General features: G+C 32.7%; 1 protein-coding gene across 1 annotated transcript; it reads right to left on the reverse strand.

Annotated features, from left to right (window-relative positions):
- Nucleotides 1-4,959: 4,959 nt before the first annotated feature.
- Nucleotides 4,960-10,023, reverse strand: LOC142630192 (uncharacterized). The gene is made up of 4 exons (XM_075804155.1): nucleotides 9,950-10,023; nucleotides 7,098-7,862; nucleotides 5,278-5,534; nucleotides 4,960-5,178 (listed from the first exon to the last, which is right to left on the reverse strand). The coding sequence occupies exons 2-4, from the start codon at nucleotides 7,848-7,850 to the stop codon at nucleotides 5,070-5,072; spliced, it is 1,119 nt and encodes a 372-aa protein (XP_075660270.1). The 5' UTR covers nucleotides 7,851-7,862; nucleotides 9,950-10,023; the 3' UTR covers nucleotides 4,960-5,069.
- Nucleotides 10,024-16,204: the final 6,181 nt, after the last annotated feature.

Consider the following 16,204-nt stretch of genomic DNA (forward strand, 5'->3'; position numbering starts at 1 on the left):
TCCCATTATCATCGCCAATTTAAGGCCTTCTTTGGATTTCAACTAAACATTTGAATATTCAGCTTAAGGCCATTAAGAATGATGGTACAATAAAGATGACCACAAAGTCTCTGTCCATAATAATGGCATGGGAATGGAAATTGGAAGTGCTTTAAATATTTACGATCTAAATCCTCTGTACTACTCTTTCGCTGTATACTTCACAAATAAAGATATACCACATGTTCATCTATTTTATTAAATGTTAAATTTGTGTCTTCTATTATTTTAATTTCTTAAAATAAATAAATAAATAATCCATCATATTTAGGCAATTGAAATAATAGAATGCATAAATTTAGCATTTAATAAAATAGATGGACATGTGACATGTTTTTATTTGTGGAGTATATAGTGGAGTAGGAAGAATGAAACAAAAGATTTTGACTCATATATTTCTGGAGAAAACTAATATAACTCCCCCAGTGCAATAAATTGCCCCATGTCTACACCATCAAGTATATTTTTTTAGTACCACCGTGCATTTTTGATACAATGATCATTTCATAAATATAAGCACTTATAGGGTGTGGAGGGCAAAAGTCGGGGTTCAAGTCTCTAGAAAAAAAAAACTTTACACACACACACATATATATTTAGATTATGCTAGAGTATGTTTCAAAAAAAGATTAGGCTAGAGTAGAACTTCTATCCTATATAAAAATAAAAAATAAAAAAAATTATCTTTTTCTAGTTAACTCAACTTACACAAATTTTTATGACCAATTTAAGACCTATATTCCAATCCTATCTACATTTAAAAATAAAAAATCTGATATCTTAATTTGATGATAAAGAATAATTCTAATTGAGGTTATAAACTTCAAATCCTCTTGTATTTAAATATGGATAAAACTTAGATATATTAGGTATAGTACATTAAGTATCTTAATTGAATCTGAAGATCTAGTTGCATTGCATTTAATTATCCTTAGAAATATTTTTATTTTGAGAAATAATTATAACATGTTACTAACCTCGCAGCTCGAACTCTTTCCTCCTAAACGCCCAAGCACTTTGTGCATGAGGAGTTGTCAATTAAGCTACAAGACCTTTGGCAATTATCCTTAGAAATAGTAATAAAAATATTGTGTTTTATTGGTTAATGGACCAATATATGAATTCAATTGAAAACCTAATCTATTGTTAATACCTAATTTTATTCTATAATTCTATATATATATTCTTTAAATAATAATTATATTTCGGACCACACTAACAGGTACCACTCACAACTCACAAGCCCAGTTGGCCGGAATTGGTCCACTCTAGTACGTCAGGTAGTCAGACAGTGAGATTAGAAATTTGAGCTTAGTACATTCACCAAGGGTGGTAGTGGGCCAATTGATGTTTGATTGGGTATTGGATGCAAAAAGATGTCAGGCTAGGCAGGCAATATGGATTACGACGCAAACATATGTTGAAGAAAAAGCCCAATTGCTTTCAGTCACGCTCTTTTCTCTACTTTTTGAGCTGTGATTATTTGAGTGTTACTGTTTTTTAATAATCAGAAATGGGCATATTAGTATATAAACATTATTATTTATGCTATTAGCCACACAAAAAAAAAAAATTTATTCTTTGTGCCTGGCAATTTCAAATCTTGCCATGTTTTTTTGTTTTTTTTATTGTTTTTTTAGAGTTTTAACTTATGGCGTAACCAAAACATCAATCAATTTTTAGTGTAAGCAAAGTTTGAATTCAAAATCTTTTATTCAACCATTAGAGACTTTATCAATTAAGCTAACTCAAAATCTTTTATTGGTCATATACTATGATGATATAATAATGACCCAACTAGTAAGATTTGTCAAGTGAGGAGAGAGTTTTGAGAATAAATATTAAAAAAAACATTTTTGTAGGACTAACGAGGAAAACTATCTTGCTACAAGTGGTGATCAAACCAGTGAAACAGATACCATATTGTACCGGCCAGTGCACCGGTACAGATACCCCTCTATTTCGAACTGGAAAATATACCGGCTGTACCGAATGCGTACAAGCAGTACTGACAAAATTCGGCCATACCAAACGCATATTGACCGTACTGGGCCGAAACACTCCAAGCCACTTTTTTTTTTTGTAATTTTGACAAATTTTCAAGGGCAATATGGTAATTGTGCTAAACCTAATTCTAATCCTAAATTCCAACTGCACAACCCTCTTTCTTTCTTTCTCTCACGCTGTCTTTCAGCTGCTCTGTGTCTCTCATCTCTCAACTTCTCTGTCTCTCACTCTGCTCTATCTCGGCTTCTTACTCTACTATGTCTCAGCTTCTCATTCTCTGTCTTGAGTCTTGGCTTCTCACTCTCAAGTAAAATTTTGCCTTAATCAAATTTGAAAATCGTTGTCATTGTATGATATAAGTTTTGCATAATGATTTAGAAATTGGCATTTTTATACAAGTATCTTGCGATTGTTTCATCATGTAATTCTTCAGAATTTCTTGATACAAAACATAGAATTTATTTATTTTCTTTTTCAATTTTGTTGCTTTTTTTTTTTTTTAGTTTCTATACTCTAAAATTTATTTCTGTGTTTTTTTTTTTTTATAATTAATTTTTGGTTTATTTTCATTTGTTATAGGGGGTTGTTTCTTTCCTTGAAGATACAATTTTACAGGTTCATTACGAAATGCAATTTCAGCATTATGTTTATTTAATTCCACTAAAGAAAAATGAGACCAATTTATACTTGTTGTGCATCTATAACTTTTCTGAGTTTTCTCTAATGATGAATTGAATCGGCAAAGTTATTCCTTTGTGTTGTAATTCCTATGCTTCTTGGGGTTGAAAAATAGTGGATAATCTTGTAAACATGGTTCTAGAGATTTTGTGTGTGTGTGTGTGTGTGTGTGTGTAATATATAAAATAGCGATAAACTCGAAACGGTACATCAGTATTGACCGATACTCAAAATATATCGTAGCACTAGCCAAATTGGTACAGCCTCTAGTACGGTATTGACTTTCTTGTGATCAACACTAACCGTTAAAATGCTTAAGTTAGTTTATTGAGTCTAATTGGGGGGGGGGGGGGTTAGACCAATTTGTTGAGACTGATTTGAATCCGCTAATAAGACAATTACCAAACTACTAAGATTCTCATTAATAAGGGTCGAGGCACGTCTATTGATGGTTGAAAACTATTTCCAAAAGCTCTCCCTTAACCTTAACTTGCCATCTTTATAAAATTGGAATAAAGATCCTCTAGCTATTTGTCTCCAAACGAAGATGGTCCATTATCTTATTCAATTTTAGTTTTTAGGAATCTAAAAATGAGAAACTCTTCTTTTTTTTTCCCAAGAATTTGTTTTTTATTCAATACTTACAATAATAAGAATGAGAGATTTTAATCTTGATATTTTTTATAAAGGGAAAGCAGACAATATCACTAAATTACATTACTTTTCATATGTTAATATGAACTTGAAAATCAAAGCAATTGCAATGCTATTCTGAGAGTTTTCAATGAGGACGTAATTGTACTAGTGAAATCATAATTAGTGCCATGTATAAATGTCCCACTCTCAAGTCTCACCAGGATTGTTGCAAACAACGAGTCCAAATCTTCTGTCTCATTTTTCCTGCTCCACTCTATACTCCACCAATAAAAACTTGCCACGTATTTACCGCATTAATTAAATAATACTATTAATTAATAACGGTAGCATTAATAAGTCAATTAATGATAGTATTTAATTAATGCGGTGAATACGTGGCAAGTTTTTATTGGTGGAGTATAAAGTGGAGCAGGAAAAGTGAGACAGAAGATTTGGACTCGCAAACAACATCCTCCAATTGGACCAATTCAAAACACACGTCTATAATAAGTTTGTTGGAGTATTATAGGAACGAATTAAGACTGAGACTCGTAGGAACTGGGCATGTGAGTAGGTGACAATGTACTCACCTGCCTAGTATGAATCCCAAGCAACAACAACAACAACAACAACAACAATAATAATAATAATATTATTATTATTATTATTCTTGTATTTATTATTAGTACTTTTTTTTTCTTTTTGAGAATCCATATTATTATTTTTATTATTATTATTATTAATATCATGAATAATCCTTAAAAAAAAATACCATGACTAAAATTAGTAGGATATACAAGAAAAAAAAACATTAATCTCATAATACTAAGAAATTATTCCTATATATTAGGCCTTGTTTGAGAGTTTTAATTGTCTCAAAGGGTCCAATATACATACCCTATTGGACCTTTTAAATAACGGTCAAACCGACTTTATGAAAATGAAACATTTTTTCCAAGTTCTCAAAGCTTTTATAACAATGTTTCTAGAATCTCCAACACATACATAGAAACTAAGGGGCCGTTTGGTAATGTTGTTCTAATAACATTATTTGTATTTTTTAGAAATACATGTGGATGAAAAAATTATATGAAAATATGTGTAATATTATTTAAATACTAAAAAATGTTGCTCAAAATACCTTACCAAACAGTCCTTAAGTTACTAGAATTTTTTCTTTGAGGGTGAGAGATAGGGGGATGGTGTGGGGATTTCTTCCTCATTCCATGGCCATTTGTCATTTGAAACCTATTGAAGGAAGTGTCTATAAGGTGTTTAGGGTTTCTTTCAACAATTTGTTTGTGAAATTTCATTGTGGTGAATTTCAGTTTAGTAAAGCTTTTTGAGGTAATTTTGTTTTTCTCCAAGTTTGTTGTTGTGAGCTCAAATATGTGATAAAACTTGAGTAGAAGACCATTATAACTTGATGATTATAGTAGATTATTCAGAGTTCAACCCATGAATGCAGGCTTACTGCCAAACCGCGTATATCTTGTATGCATTATGTATACCTAACTTAGCTTTGCTATTTGTTGTGACTAACCTTTGTTAACTCTAGCCAAGAAGTAGGTAAAATTTCCAACCACTATTATGTTAAAATCATAAAGGGATGCATAATCTGTATGACACACTATGCACCAATGCCAGAGCAAAAGAACAACAAAAGAAAGCATAATAAATTAAGAAAGCCACCAAGGAATATAGAATATTCAAAATTTAAAGCAGGGAAAAGATAGCCTCCAACGTCTGTGCTTTTGTGATTGCTTCCCATCAGCTTTTACCATTCTTACTGGGCTGCCGGTCCACTCAGCAGGTAATCTGTCCATGTATATGTAAAACAGAAACCAGCCAAACTCAGCAACTGAAAGACAGAACAATATGTGTGAAAAAAATGAAAACATAAAAGAAGGAATTTACATGGGAAATGCAAATGAATGAGAACTGGCATTGCTGCTAGTTGACCGATGAGATACACTGCCAGATTGGGGAGGCTGTTGACAAGCTGCACATTGATGGGATTCCTCTCTGGTGCTTGTTGTGGTGTTAGCCAAATCAAGGTTATTAGTGATATTTTCATCCTCCTCCTCACTTCTTGAATATGTCTTGCTTGGATCAATTGCTTCAGTTGTAGATGATACCATAGAGTTTGCCAAGCCTGCTTCCTTACTTGGAGCCTACAAGTTATCGAAAGTTAAAATCTTTTCTTTTTTTTTTGAGAAAGAACTTCAAGATCTATCTGCAATTTCTTCACATTTATAACATTAGCATTCATGAAGGGGAAATTGCACTGCAATTAACGATTTTCAAAACCATCCAACCTTGTTGGCATTTGATCTATGGCAAGAAAGGTGATGTAAATGTTATAACGATGCATAATCACAACCAGTTCATTGCAACTACCCCAATATGTACAAAATAGGCAAGAGCATGCGCTTTACTCCATTTCAGCAGGTCGTTTTGATCAGAAGGTAAAGTGGGTGCTTGTTGGTCAAGAATTTAAAAATACCAACTGAGAAGTTAAAGTGAAGAGAAAAAACAAACGAAAAACAACTAGAACAACACTGCATTAGCAGGTAATCTGAGCAACGCTATAATCAAATTAGGTAGCCTCAGCCAGTTGGCCAGCGTGTCCTACTCAACTAGTGAAGGATATCCTAAACCAAAAGAAAACTGAAGCAAAATGAAACGTATTTGCTAGTTTATAACTGGTTTGTAAATAGTTTTTCAGGGTGCCACTACAATGTTAATGTTGTTTTATTTTTAGGGCACACTGTAATAGTCCAATCTAACATAAAATACTGACTGAAAATGTTCTCTAGTAAGCAATACATATCTAGTCATTAAATAATTCTTCGATTATGTTACAAAGACAAACTCTTCCTAAAACCGAATATGGGATTATGCACTCCCTTTGGTAAAGCACAAATTTCAAAGATCGGAACCAGCTTATAACTCTATTGAGGCAATTTCTGAGGAGACGTCGCGGATCATGATTTAAGATAGTAGAACAGGAATTATAAGCAACATATGGAAACTCTGCTACTAAGGGGGAACAAATCAAAATTTGCAAATTATAAATATGAGCACTGATAAATAGATACTAATTTTTTAACTAATAAAGGAGTTTGAGAAAACGCCTTAAGAGCTTCTTTTTTTTTTTTTTTTTTTAATGAGTGAGCATGAAACTATAAATCACAATAGCGTTCATCAGAACATTGGTAGGATTTTTCACCTGTTGTTGCTTTAAGTTATGCTCCATCGTATGGGTAATTTCAGTGTAGATGTTAAAAGTAGAGGCCAATTATCCTCAGTGGCATGCCACCTAGCGCTCAATCTCCTCAACTTTTCCAATTGCATATGGCAGGACAGAAAATCTTTGATATGAATCCAGTAACTCGTTCTTTTCTGAGCATCCAAATAGCGGTTTCTACTAGCCTATAAAATTAAAATTCGAAAATTCTACATTCTGCAATCTTCTCTTCATGGGAATCACACATTCACACAACCAAAAAACAAGATAGCCAAGATAACAATAGCCTAGAATGAGGGTATCACCTACCAGGACTGGTGAATAAATTATTCTTAGGAAACTTCTGTCTTTTTAAGGAAGATAATTTATGCTACTCACAAAAAGGTGAAACTGTTTTAGTAGGCAATAAATCTCAAAGAAGATACAATCAGATTTCATATGATTGTGGGGATCAAATTAGTGAGAGTGAGAGTAAGTGGTATTTTACCTCTCTAACAGGGAGCAGAATTCTAGGGATGATCTTCTTCGTGAAATGATCAGAAATATCTTGCCTCGCATCAAAATCTACTTCACCTTCCATAATTAAGTCCTCCGAACCATACTGCTTGGTTATGTCCTTATTGCAGTCTTTGTCAGTGCTACATCGTGACCCATTTGAAGCAGATGATGCTGTGTCTAGTGTTTCTTCTGTTAATTCACCATTGCTATCCGCTTCAGAGTTAAGCATGCAAGAGATACTATTATGGTCCAACTCACAATTCTCAACCAAACACTTGCCCTGAGAAGACACTCGGCTGTCAATGCAAATGTCCTTAAGAAACTGATAACTGCTCTCATGAAGGAAAACATCCAGCTCTGGCAATTCATACTCCATTATACTCTTTCTGGTGTAAAGGTTCTTTCCTTCCTCACTTCCTTTTGAGTCTCTAGGACAATCAGAATTGTGCGCTACATGGTTCCCTGTATTCCCTGAATCTTTCCAAGCCATAAAACTACTGAATTTTGGTGGGTTACTGACTACATCTTTGTTCTGACAATCATCTGGAAGTAAATCTGAATCCATCTCATAACATTCAGTTTTCAGGCCAGAGATGATTGAACTTCTAAGTTCTAAACTGGTCTTTTTGTTTGTCTTCAATCCTCTCATCTCCCCACTGTTGCTGTTGAATTTGAAGGACTTGAAATGAGACTTATAGGCAACAGTTGAAGAGGACATGGATTCATCATCTGCCAGGTGCATGTATTCCCAATACTAAAAAGAAAAAAGTTAGAATAGTATTCTATATAATTGCATCCAGATTCTTTGTCACCTTGCAAGCACTGCAATTACAAAAGCATATGGACATAAAGATATAGTGAAAAAGTGTTCTACAGGCTAAAAGGTTCAAAGGTTCATATAATAGAACATGTACTGCAGAAATCTAATCAAAATAACAGCTTGGTCCGTAACATAAAATCCCTACAAAAACAGTAAAATACCACATTAGTGGGCGCAGACAGAGTGACATAGTGAGAAGGGTTGGTATCCTTTGGCCTTGCGTATGAACTGAAGCCTATATGAAAGGCAATTGGATTATTGCTCTCTTGGGGTGCATGTAAAGCATATGTACCACTCAGTGTTTGATAAGTGACACAAAAGTGATATGTAAATAGCATTTCGCCGAAAGGCATGCATAATGTTACTTGAAAAGGGTGCTTTGATACCATAGAAAAACTCAGTCTACCAACTATCATCAGTTTTATATATGAGGTTCCATGTCACAGTTAGACTTCTTGCTCATAAATGCCAAGACCGTGAAAGCTTACTCAAATTTTCACATTTTATCCTTGTATGAACTTACAATTCAAGATAGAAATATAGATTAGAAATGCATCTACATAAATTGCAGGCAGCTGTGGAATGAATATCCCAATATGAAATGTCAAGGCATGATATCATTTCAAAGTTAATGGAAGATTAGATCAGACACATACTAGTCTCCACTTTCAATGTAAGCTGGAAATAAATCTCTAACCGTAACCAATGCTCACAGTACTTTTCAGGCAAAACACAGTTTTCTAGCAGATGTCTATGGCTCGCTCAATGTAGGCATCAAAGCATATTCCCAATCTCGTCAAAAATCCAGCTCAAGATCACTTACAATACTCACTCTGATTCATCTAGTTACTATCACAGTCTGCTGTGCCTTCATATGAATGGTCAGCTCCTTCAATAGAAAGGACAAAACATCTGCTATATTTAATCAAAATAAAGAACTGCCCCTAATCAATATGACCATTCCCTACCATAGGCAACTAAACAATCCAAATGTTTATGAATCAGAGGCACAAGAAATAAAGCCATTTTATTAAACTAAGCAATTATAGAGCCATTTTCTTAAACCCAGCACTTACATAACTTAATAATCATCTAAGTACTGTTCACCTAATTGAAGGAACTGCATTATGGGATCTATAAATAATCATCTTATTTGAAAACTTAACATGGTAAAATATTCTTATTTCTTTTTTTTTATATACAAAATATTCTTTTTTCTTAAGCTGTTATAAATCTTCCGGCTTTCAATGCTAATTGTTTGATTTATACTGATCATTATCATTGTGGCAAGCCACTTAGGTTCAACATGCAGAGTGTGAATTCTTCTGCATTCTGCAGAAAGAACCAACAATGATTTGTCACCAAGAAAATAAAAGAAACAGCATATTGGGCATTTGGCGCACGAGGATTCCTTCAGCCAAAGCAAAAGGCAATCAGCTTGGACACCAATACATAACTGATCAAACATTCATGTGCCTCTCTTTATCTCCATTACTAAAATTTTCGAGATCATTAAACTAAGGGTTTCGTCCATTAATTTAATGGAAAGAGTTCACCAAAAAGGTTCCACTTTTAACAACAGTCTGTAAAGGACATCCTCCATTATTCCTCCTTGTAATTATGTTTATAACTACCTATTACTGACAAACAAACTGAAGAAAAGAAATGAAAGTAAAGCTATGAATTTATAATTTTATGAATTAGTTTTCATCTAAAAAAGTAAAACTCATCCTAGTGAACCACTGTTGTTATATATTAGAGGAATTGGAAGAGTTTAGAAACGCTTTACGTTTTCATGGATCTCCAAATCGACATATTCACACTCTCTCTCTCTCACGGAGCAATCAAAAAGAGCCTGAAGTTTCATAAATATACCAAGACAAATGTAAAAAAGAAAAGAAAAGAAAAGCCCAATTTAAAAAATACATATATGAACAACATAAAGATTCTATATGAATAAAATAATATGCATGAAAAGCTTTGGAATTGAATAACTAAAATAAATGACTGCACAAACTTACCTTTAAGGTTTTGACTTTGTTCAGAAACAACACAAACCTGTTGTCTGTGTGATACGCAATCCTTGCACATGCGTAAACCTGGTTAGTACAATCTCAAATTACATGGCCAAAGGAATTTAAGGAAATAACATTCAGTCATTCACAAACGTGTTGAGAGAGATGCAAGTACAATGTAGAAGGTATTAAAATGAAGTATTTTTCAATGCAACAAGGAACGGCCAACGCCAAAACCGTGTAATAAAAAGGCGGTTCAAAGCATTAAATGTCAGTCTGACAACAGAAAATGGTTTCCTATTCCTGTCATTTCTTTTCTGGTACTTCTTTCCAATTTTTCTACTTTGCGTCTGTCACCTCAGATGTGTTCTGTGCCAACAAGTCAGAGAGACACTTCTCATAATTCTCACAACAATAAGTCTACACACACTACCAAAAAAAGACAATTGCGAGTTGTCAAGTTGTTATTGTAAAATAAAAAAGTGATTTTAGCCATAAACTTGGATAAGAATTTGAATGTATTGCTCTTCTCACAGGTGATGATATGGATGTTGTTACTGGTGAATAATATTTAAAAAAAAAAAAATCATTTGAGAGTAATATATGATGTTAGAAAAAAGAAAAAAGTTGTGCCTTGACTTTACTTGTATATGAGTAGGAAAAATAATTCATACTTTAGGTACAACTCTATATAGCATTGTACCTAAAATTCTTCAATTTAATCCAATGTGATTGCAACACGAAATGTGTTATTCTTCTCTTACAATATGTTTGGAAGTTACTTTGGAGGGAGGGAATAGTTCACCAAAAGAAAGAAAGAGAATGAGAGAAGGGAAATGTTTATTTATTCACAAGTAGATGTTGTAAAAATTAAATGGGAGGCTAATATATATCACTTCCTTTTCTTTGAAGGTTTTAAAAATTCAAATGCGAAATAGAGGAAATGATAAGTAATCATATAAATTGACGATTATATCTCTTTTTGTTAATTTTAAATAAATACATATAATGACAATATAAGGGCAAAGATGACAATTTTTCAAAAAATTATATAAGTGGAACATATCCCTCCAAAAATTAAATGCGAGGCTAATATATATCACTTCCTTTTCTTTGAAGGTTTTAAAAATTCAAGTGCGAAATAGAGGAAATGATAAGTAATCATATAAATTGACGATTATATCTCTTTTTGTTAATTTTAAATAAATATATATAATGACAATATAAGGGCAAATATGATAATTTTTCAAAAAATTATATAAGTGGAACATATCCCTCCAAATTCTCCCTATATAAGGAAATTTAAAAAAAAAAAAACCACTTTGTGTTTTCTACGGACATATCTAGGATTCGAAGCCTCACCCCCAAGTATTAAACTATCAAAAAAAAAAAAAAGTTCAACTCTAAACCCCTCAATCCCTTAGGCCCCCTTCCTTAAAAAGTAAAAAATTAAAAATTCAAACAAGATTAATGAAACACCTGTATCTCTCATCTTCTTGAATAATTCTTAGGTACTATTGGAGCTAGGGGTGTCAATTCGGGTTAGCGCGTCGGGTTCGTGTCGTGTCGAGGTAGGGGTATTCGACTAAATAGCTCAACCCTAACCTGACCCATTTAATAATCGTGTCATGATCTTTTAACCCTAACCCGACCTGTTAATAAGGCGGGTTGACCTGACCTGACCTAACCTATTTGACACGCTTATCAAATGAGTCGTGTTGAGTTGACATGAATGTAACACAACCCATTTTAATCTGCATAATATTAAATATAACATCCATCTAAAAATAATTTTTTTTACATCCTAAAAAGCAGTGCATACACTTCAAGTCTTCAACCCACATTCAAAATAATATAGTTAAACAAAAATATAACATTCATCTAGAAATAAGTTCTTTACACTCCAAAAGAAGTGCAATACTTTAACCCAAATTCAAAATAACATAATTTAACAAAAATAAAATAACATAGTTCAACAAAAATATAATATCCTTGGAACTCGGCTGAAATTAAAAATAAATAAATATTTATAAGAAGGTTTAGAGGTTTAGGGTTTGTAGGGTTTAGAGATCCTAGGGTTTGTAAAGTTTCAATTTACAATTATATCCCTTGTAAATTTTTGTAATTACTTACTTTTCTTTTTAAATTTAAAATATATGTTTGGATATAAAAGGTATTTGACAAATCTAAAATAAAATAAATATTTATTTGTTATACAAGTTAAATGGATTATGTTAAGTGGGTCATTTCGGGTTGACACAAATAAATTGGCTTGTCAAACGTATCTATTGCGGGTTATGCGGGTTGACCCGCTTATGACACGTTTCTTGTCGTGTCGCTTTCGGGTCGACCCGTTTATGACCCAAACCCAATAAGGCCCAACCCTAACCCGAAAAAACCCGTGTCGGGTTCGCGGGTTGGGTCGAACATTGACATCCCTAATTGGAGCACGAAAAATAGTGCTCTCTTTTCTCACATTCATGGTAGGGTTCACTCATTAAATTCATAATAAGGTCTACTATAAATATAAGAGGAGGGAGTATCATTTATTCATACTCCGGGAGTTTGTAAGAATTTTCTCATCTCCTCAACCTCCATTCAAACACATCATTAATAAGAATTAAATTCATTGTTGTAACGGCATAGTTGAATTTAATTAGCAAATCTAAGGAGCAATGAGTAATTCTTAGGTACTCTCGGAGCACGAAAAATGGTGCTCCCTCCTCTCACATTCATGGTGGAACCCGCTCATTAAATGCATGGTGGGGCCTACCATGAATGTGAGAGGAGGGAGCACCATTTCTCTATGCTCCTGGACTACCTAAGAATTTTCCAAGGAACAATATCTAACTAATTGTACTTAAAAAATTGTTAAAACAAAACTAAAATTTTGGACAAGGATAAAACAATTCACGCATTTGAGGAATTTTGCTCCTAAATTATCAAATTACATGGTGATATTGTGCCAACTTGGCATGTAAGGGGAGGGAAAATGTTGTCCGGATTTGGCTCATGGAATCCAAGTCATGAACCACCTAATTTGTTGGTGAAACTTGTGCCTTTTGGCACTTCTTGCAATGCAATTTTGTTTCAAGTACCAAATTTGGATTGTCATGCAATTTGGCACTTCAACCGCCTAATTCACTATTTGCAATGCTTTTTCCGTTGAATTTATTTTTTTGTTTGGACTATTCGGCTCACAATTCGCGATAGAGGGTATCATTGGAATCCAACTTTCCATTCGAGATATACGTATATTGAAATATCATTGAATTCTTGATGCCCTCAAGATGCAAAGCCATTACCCATGGGAAAGTTTAAGGTTTGTGGAAAAAAAAGAAAAGAAAAAGAAAGACTTAGGATACCCCTCATATATTCCGGTCAGGTAGATTGAACCATCTTATGGCTGTTTGTATGGTGTGTTATGGTTACTAAAAGAATAAATGGAACCCTTTTGTCCCTGTTCTTTCTTCCTCCAATTTGTGAGAATTAGAAGTGAAGGATTTTGCCAGTAATCTTGTAGCTATTAGCACTACCTATTGTTTCCAATGAAAATATTAATGTTCATATCCCCCCTCTCAAGTATAGAATTATATGATTACTGCGCATCTTTGGTACGATAATCACTTTACAAGTACAAAGTTCTTGAGAAGTGAGAGGCAAGAGTTGAGATTTAAATCTCTAGAAGAGAATTTCACATACATAAACACTTAGATTATACTAGAGTAGAATTTCTATCTTATATAAAAAAAAATGACAAAAATTAGGTACAATATTTAGGTAGTGTTCTTTAAGTTTCCCTTTTAAAATTCAGTCATGTGGCTACTTAAATAAAAAAATATTTTCATACAATGAAAAAAAAAAACCACGTGGCTGAATTTTAAGAGGAGAATCTAAAAAATATCATCTAAGGTAAATTATATAAGGTAAATTACAAATGGTCTCTAGCCTTTACACTATATGTCAATTTAATCCCTTATGTGATTAATGGAGTTATCAATATATATATATATATACACACACACACTTTACAACTAAACTGCCATGTGTCCTTTATTTAAAAAAAAAACACTCAGCCAACTAAATCCAACTAAATACAAGATGTATCACATGGCATGAGATTGAGAGAGGATAAGTAACTCTTGGTGTTTTAAAAATATTTTGAACACATTAGGGAAAAAACAAGTTGAAAGAAAAAGAGAGAGAGATGGAGATTTTAGTAATTTCAATTTGGGTTTTTAACCAGCGCATTGCTCTCAAAGAAATCATTTTGGACTCTCTCTAGAAAAAAAAAATTCCAACTTTGCTGTTTCCTTTTCATTGTTCATAGACTATTTTTAATTACTCCCTCCGTCCCACTTTATTTGTCCTTTATTCCATTTTGAGATGTCCCAAAATATTGTTCTGTTTCTAAAAATAAAAGTTATTAGTTTACTTATGTTCCTATTATACCCCTACTTTATTTTCAAAACTATTTGAAAAGAAATCGAAAAAAAATCAATCTAATTGGGCACCTTTTTAGTTGCCTCATTAAGAATAACTTTTTTTTTTAAAAATTGATAAATTTATTTAATGGTAGTTTTATAAACTTATACATTTTTATAAAACAGACAAGATAATAAATGATATTCCCTTAAAAAGTTTAACTTTTCAAACAGGACAAATAAAGTGGGACGGAGGGAGTATATTGTTTACTTCTTTCATTAATTGATTTAAGGATCTTATTAAAAGATGCCCTTAAAGCAATTGTTAATAAACTAATTAAGAAAGTTTTTGGAGTAGTGCACTAGACTCAGTTGGATGATGGCACATATTCAAAAATAGACATGTGTCATAATGGCTTCAGTGCACTACCAACGGCTCCAGTGTTACTGGACGTTAGGCCTAATTTAGACCCATAGTTTTTAACATAACTTTTATAGGAAATATAAAAAACTGTAAGAAAAATTAATTATTTTATTATTTTCTCATAAAATATTTCTAAAAATAGTTCTTTAACCAATGCCTTTAATCCCTCAAAAAAAGAAAGAAAAAAAAAAACCAATGCCTTTAAGATATTTATTAACATTTCTTGATTTAATTCTCAAGATCAAGGCCAACATCCACATTTACATGAAAGAAATGGTGGATACTGGGTCCTTTATTGGTGTCCACTGTCCACCTCGTTTGTTTTTTTTGTGTTATTGCTACATTGGCCCTAAGTAGCTTTTTTTTTAATGAAATAATTCAAAGATTGTTGTTGCAATACTAAGGTGCGGTTTGGATACAGATTATCTGCGTCTGCGTCGGCTGCTGCTGCGTTTTTTTTTTTTTTTTTTTTTTTTTTTCTTCTGCTGATGCACGGGTCAGGGGGACAGCGGCTACTGTTCATGCACTGTGCATGAACAGTAGCCCGCTTTTGCTGACTTTTCAGCACATTTGTGGGTCTGTGTACTGTTCACGGGACCTACAAACTTCACTTTTCAGATTTTTTAAAATTATAAATGGGACTCACGGCACTATTCACACATTTAAAAATTATTTTGGTACAGTGTTTTCAGTTTTCAATTTTCAGTTTTCAGTAATAATTGAAGGATTTAAAAAAAGAAAAAGAAAAAATCCAGATCTATTGCTTTTTATAAGAAACGGTCTCAATAGCTTTACCTTTTCCTTTTGTTTTCCCATTCCTGGGTTCGTTCATTGAATTCGCATGTTTTGTTTTTTTAAAGTAATATTTTAAAATAAAATCGTTAGCCATATTATTATTTTTTATCTACTACTGAATGGTAGTCACTTTTTTGACACAGTACCATAAGTGTAATGACAAAATTAATACATTTGAAACTTTATGGACTAAATTGACTTAGAGTGCAAATGTTAAGAACCAAACTCTTAATTTACCAAGTTATATATTAAAAAAAAATCTTGGAAGGGTAAGATACTGTCCAAATTCTCTTATGTGGCGTTTGGTACGGGGTGATATTTTAGAATTCTTAGAAATGTTTAAAAATTCTTTTATTTGGTTGCAAATCACGTTAGAGAATTAGATAGCAGAAGAATTTGGATTCCCCTTTAACCCCCTTCTATAAGAATGTGGATTTCCTTTAAAACAAGTAGATATCCATATTCCTAAGTTTAAAGAAATTGTATTTTTATAAATTAACCATTTTAACCCATTTTTTCTCATAATTTAAGCAATTGAAATAAAATGTAAAACAAATCATTAATATCTTTTCCATTGTCTTTATCTCTTCTCGCCAAAACAACATAAATAGGATAAAC

The sequence above is a fragment of the Castanea sativa genome, chromosome 4 (genome assembly GCF_040712315.1).
Source record: "Castanea sativa cultivar Marrone di Chiusa Pesio chromosome 4, ASM4071231v1".
NCBI classification, from domain to species: Eukaryota; Viridiplantae; Streptophyta; class Magnoliopsida; order Fagales; family Fagaceae; genus Castanea; species Castanea sativa.

Bases quoted from the DNA above. Each gene is read 5' to 3' on its own strand.
- LOC142630192 (XM_075804155.1), bottom strand. From the start codon at position 7,850: ATGCACCTGGCAGATGATGAATCCATGTCCTCTTCAACTGTTGCCTAT. The intron at 5,535-7,097 runs GTAAAATACCAC...GATAACTTGTAG, and splicing joins TTCTGCTCCCTGTTAGAGAG to GCTCCAAGTAAGGAAGCAGG. The intron at 5,179-5,277 runs GTAAATTCCTTC...ATACATGGACAG, and splicing joins CATTCATTTGCATTTCCCAT to ATTACCTGCTGAGTGGACCG.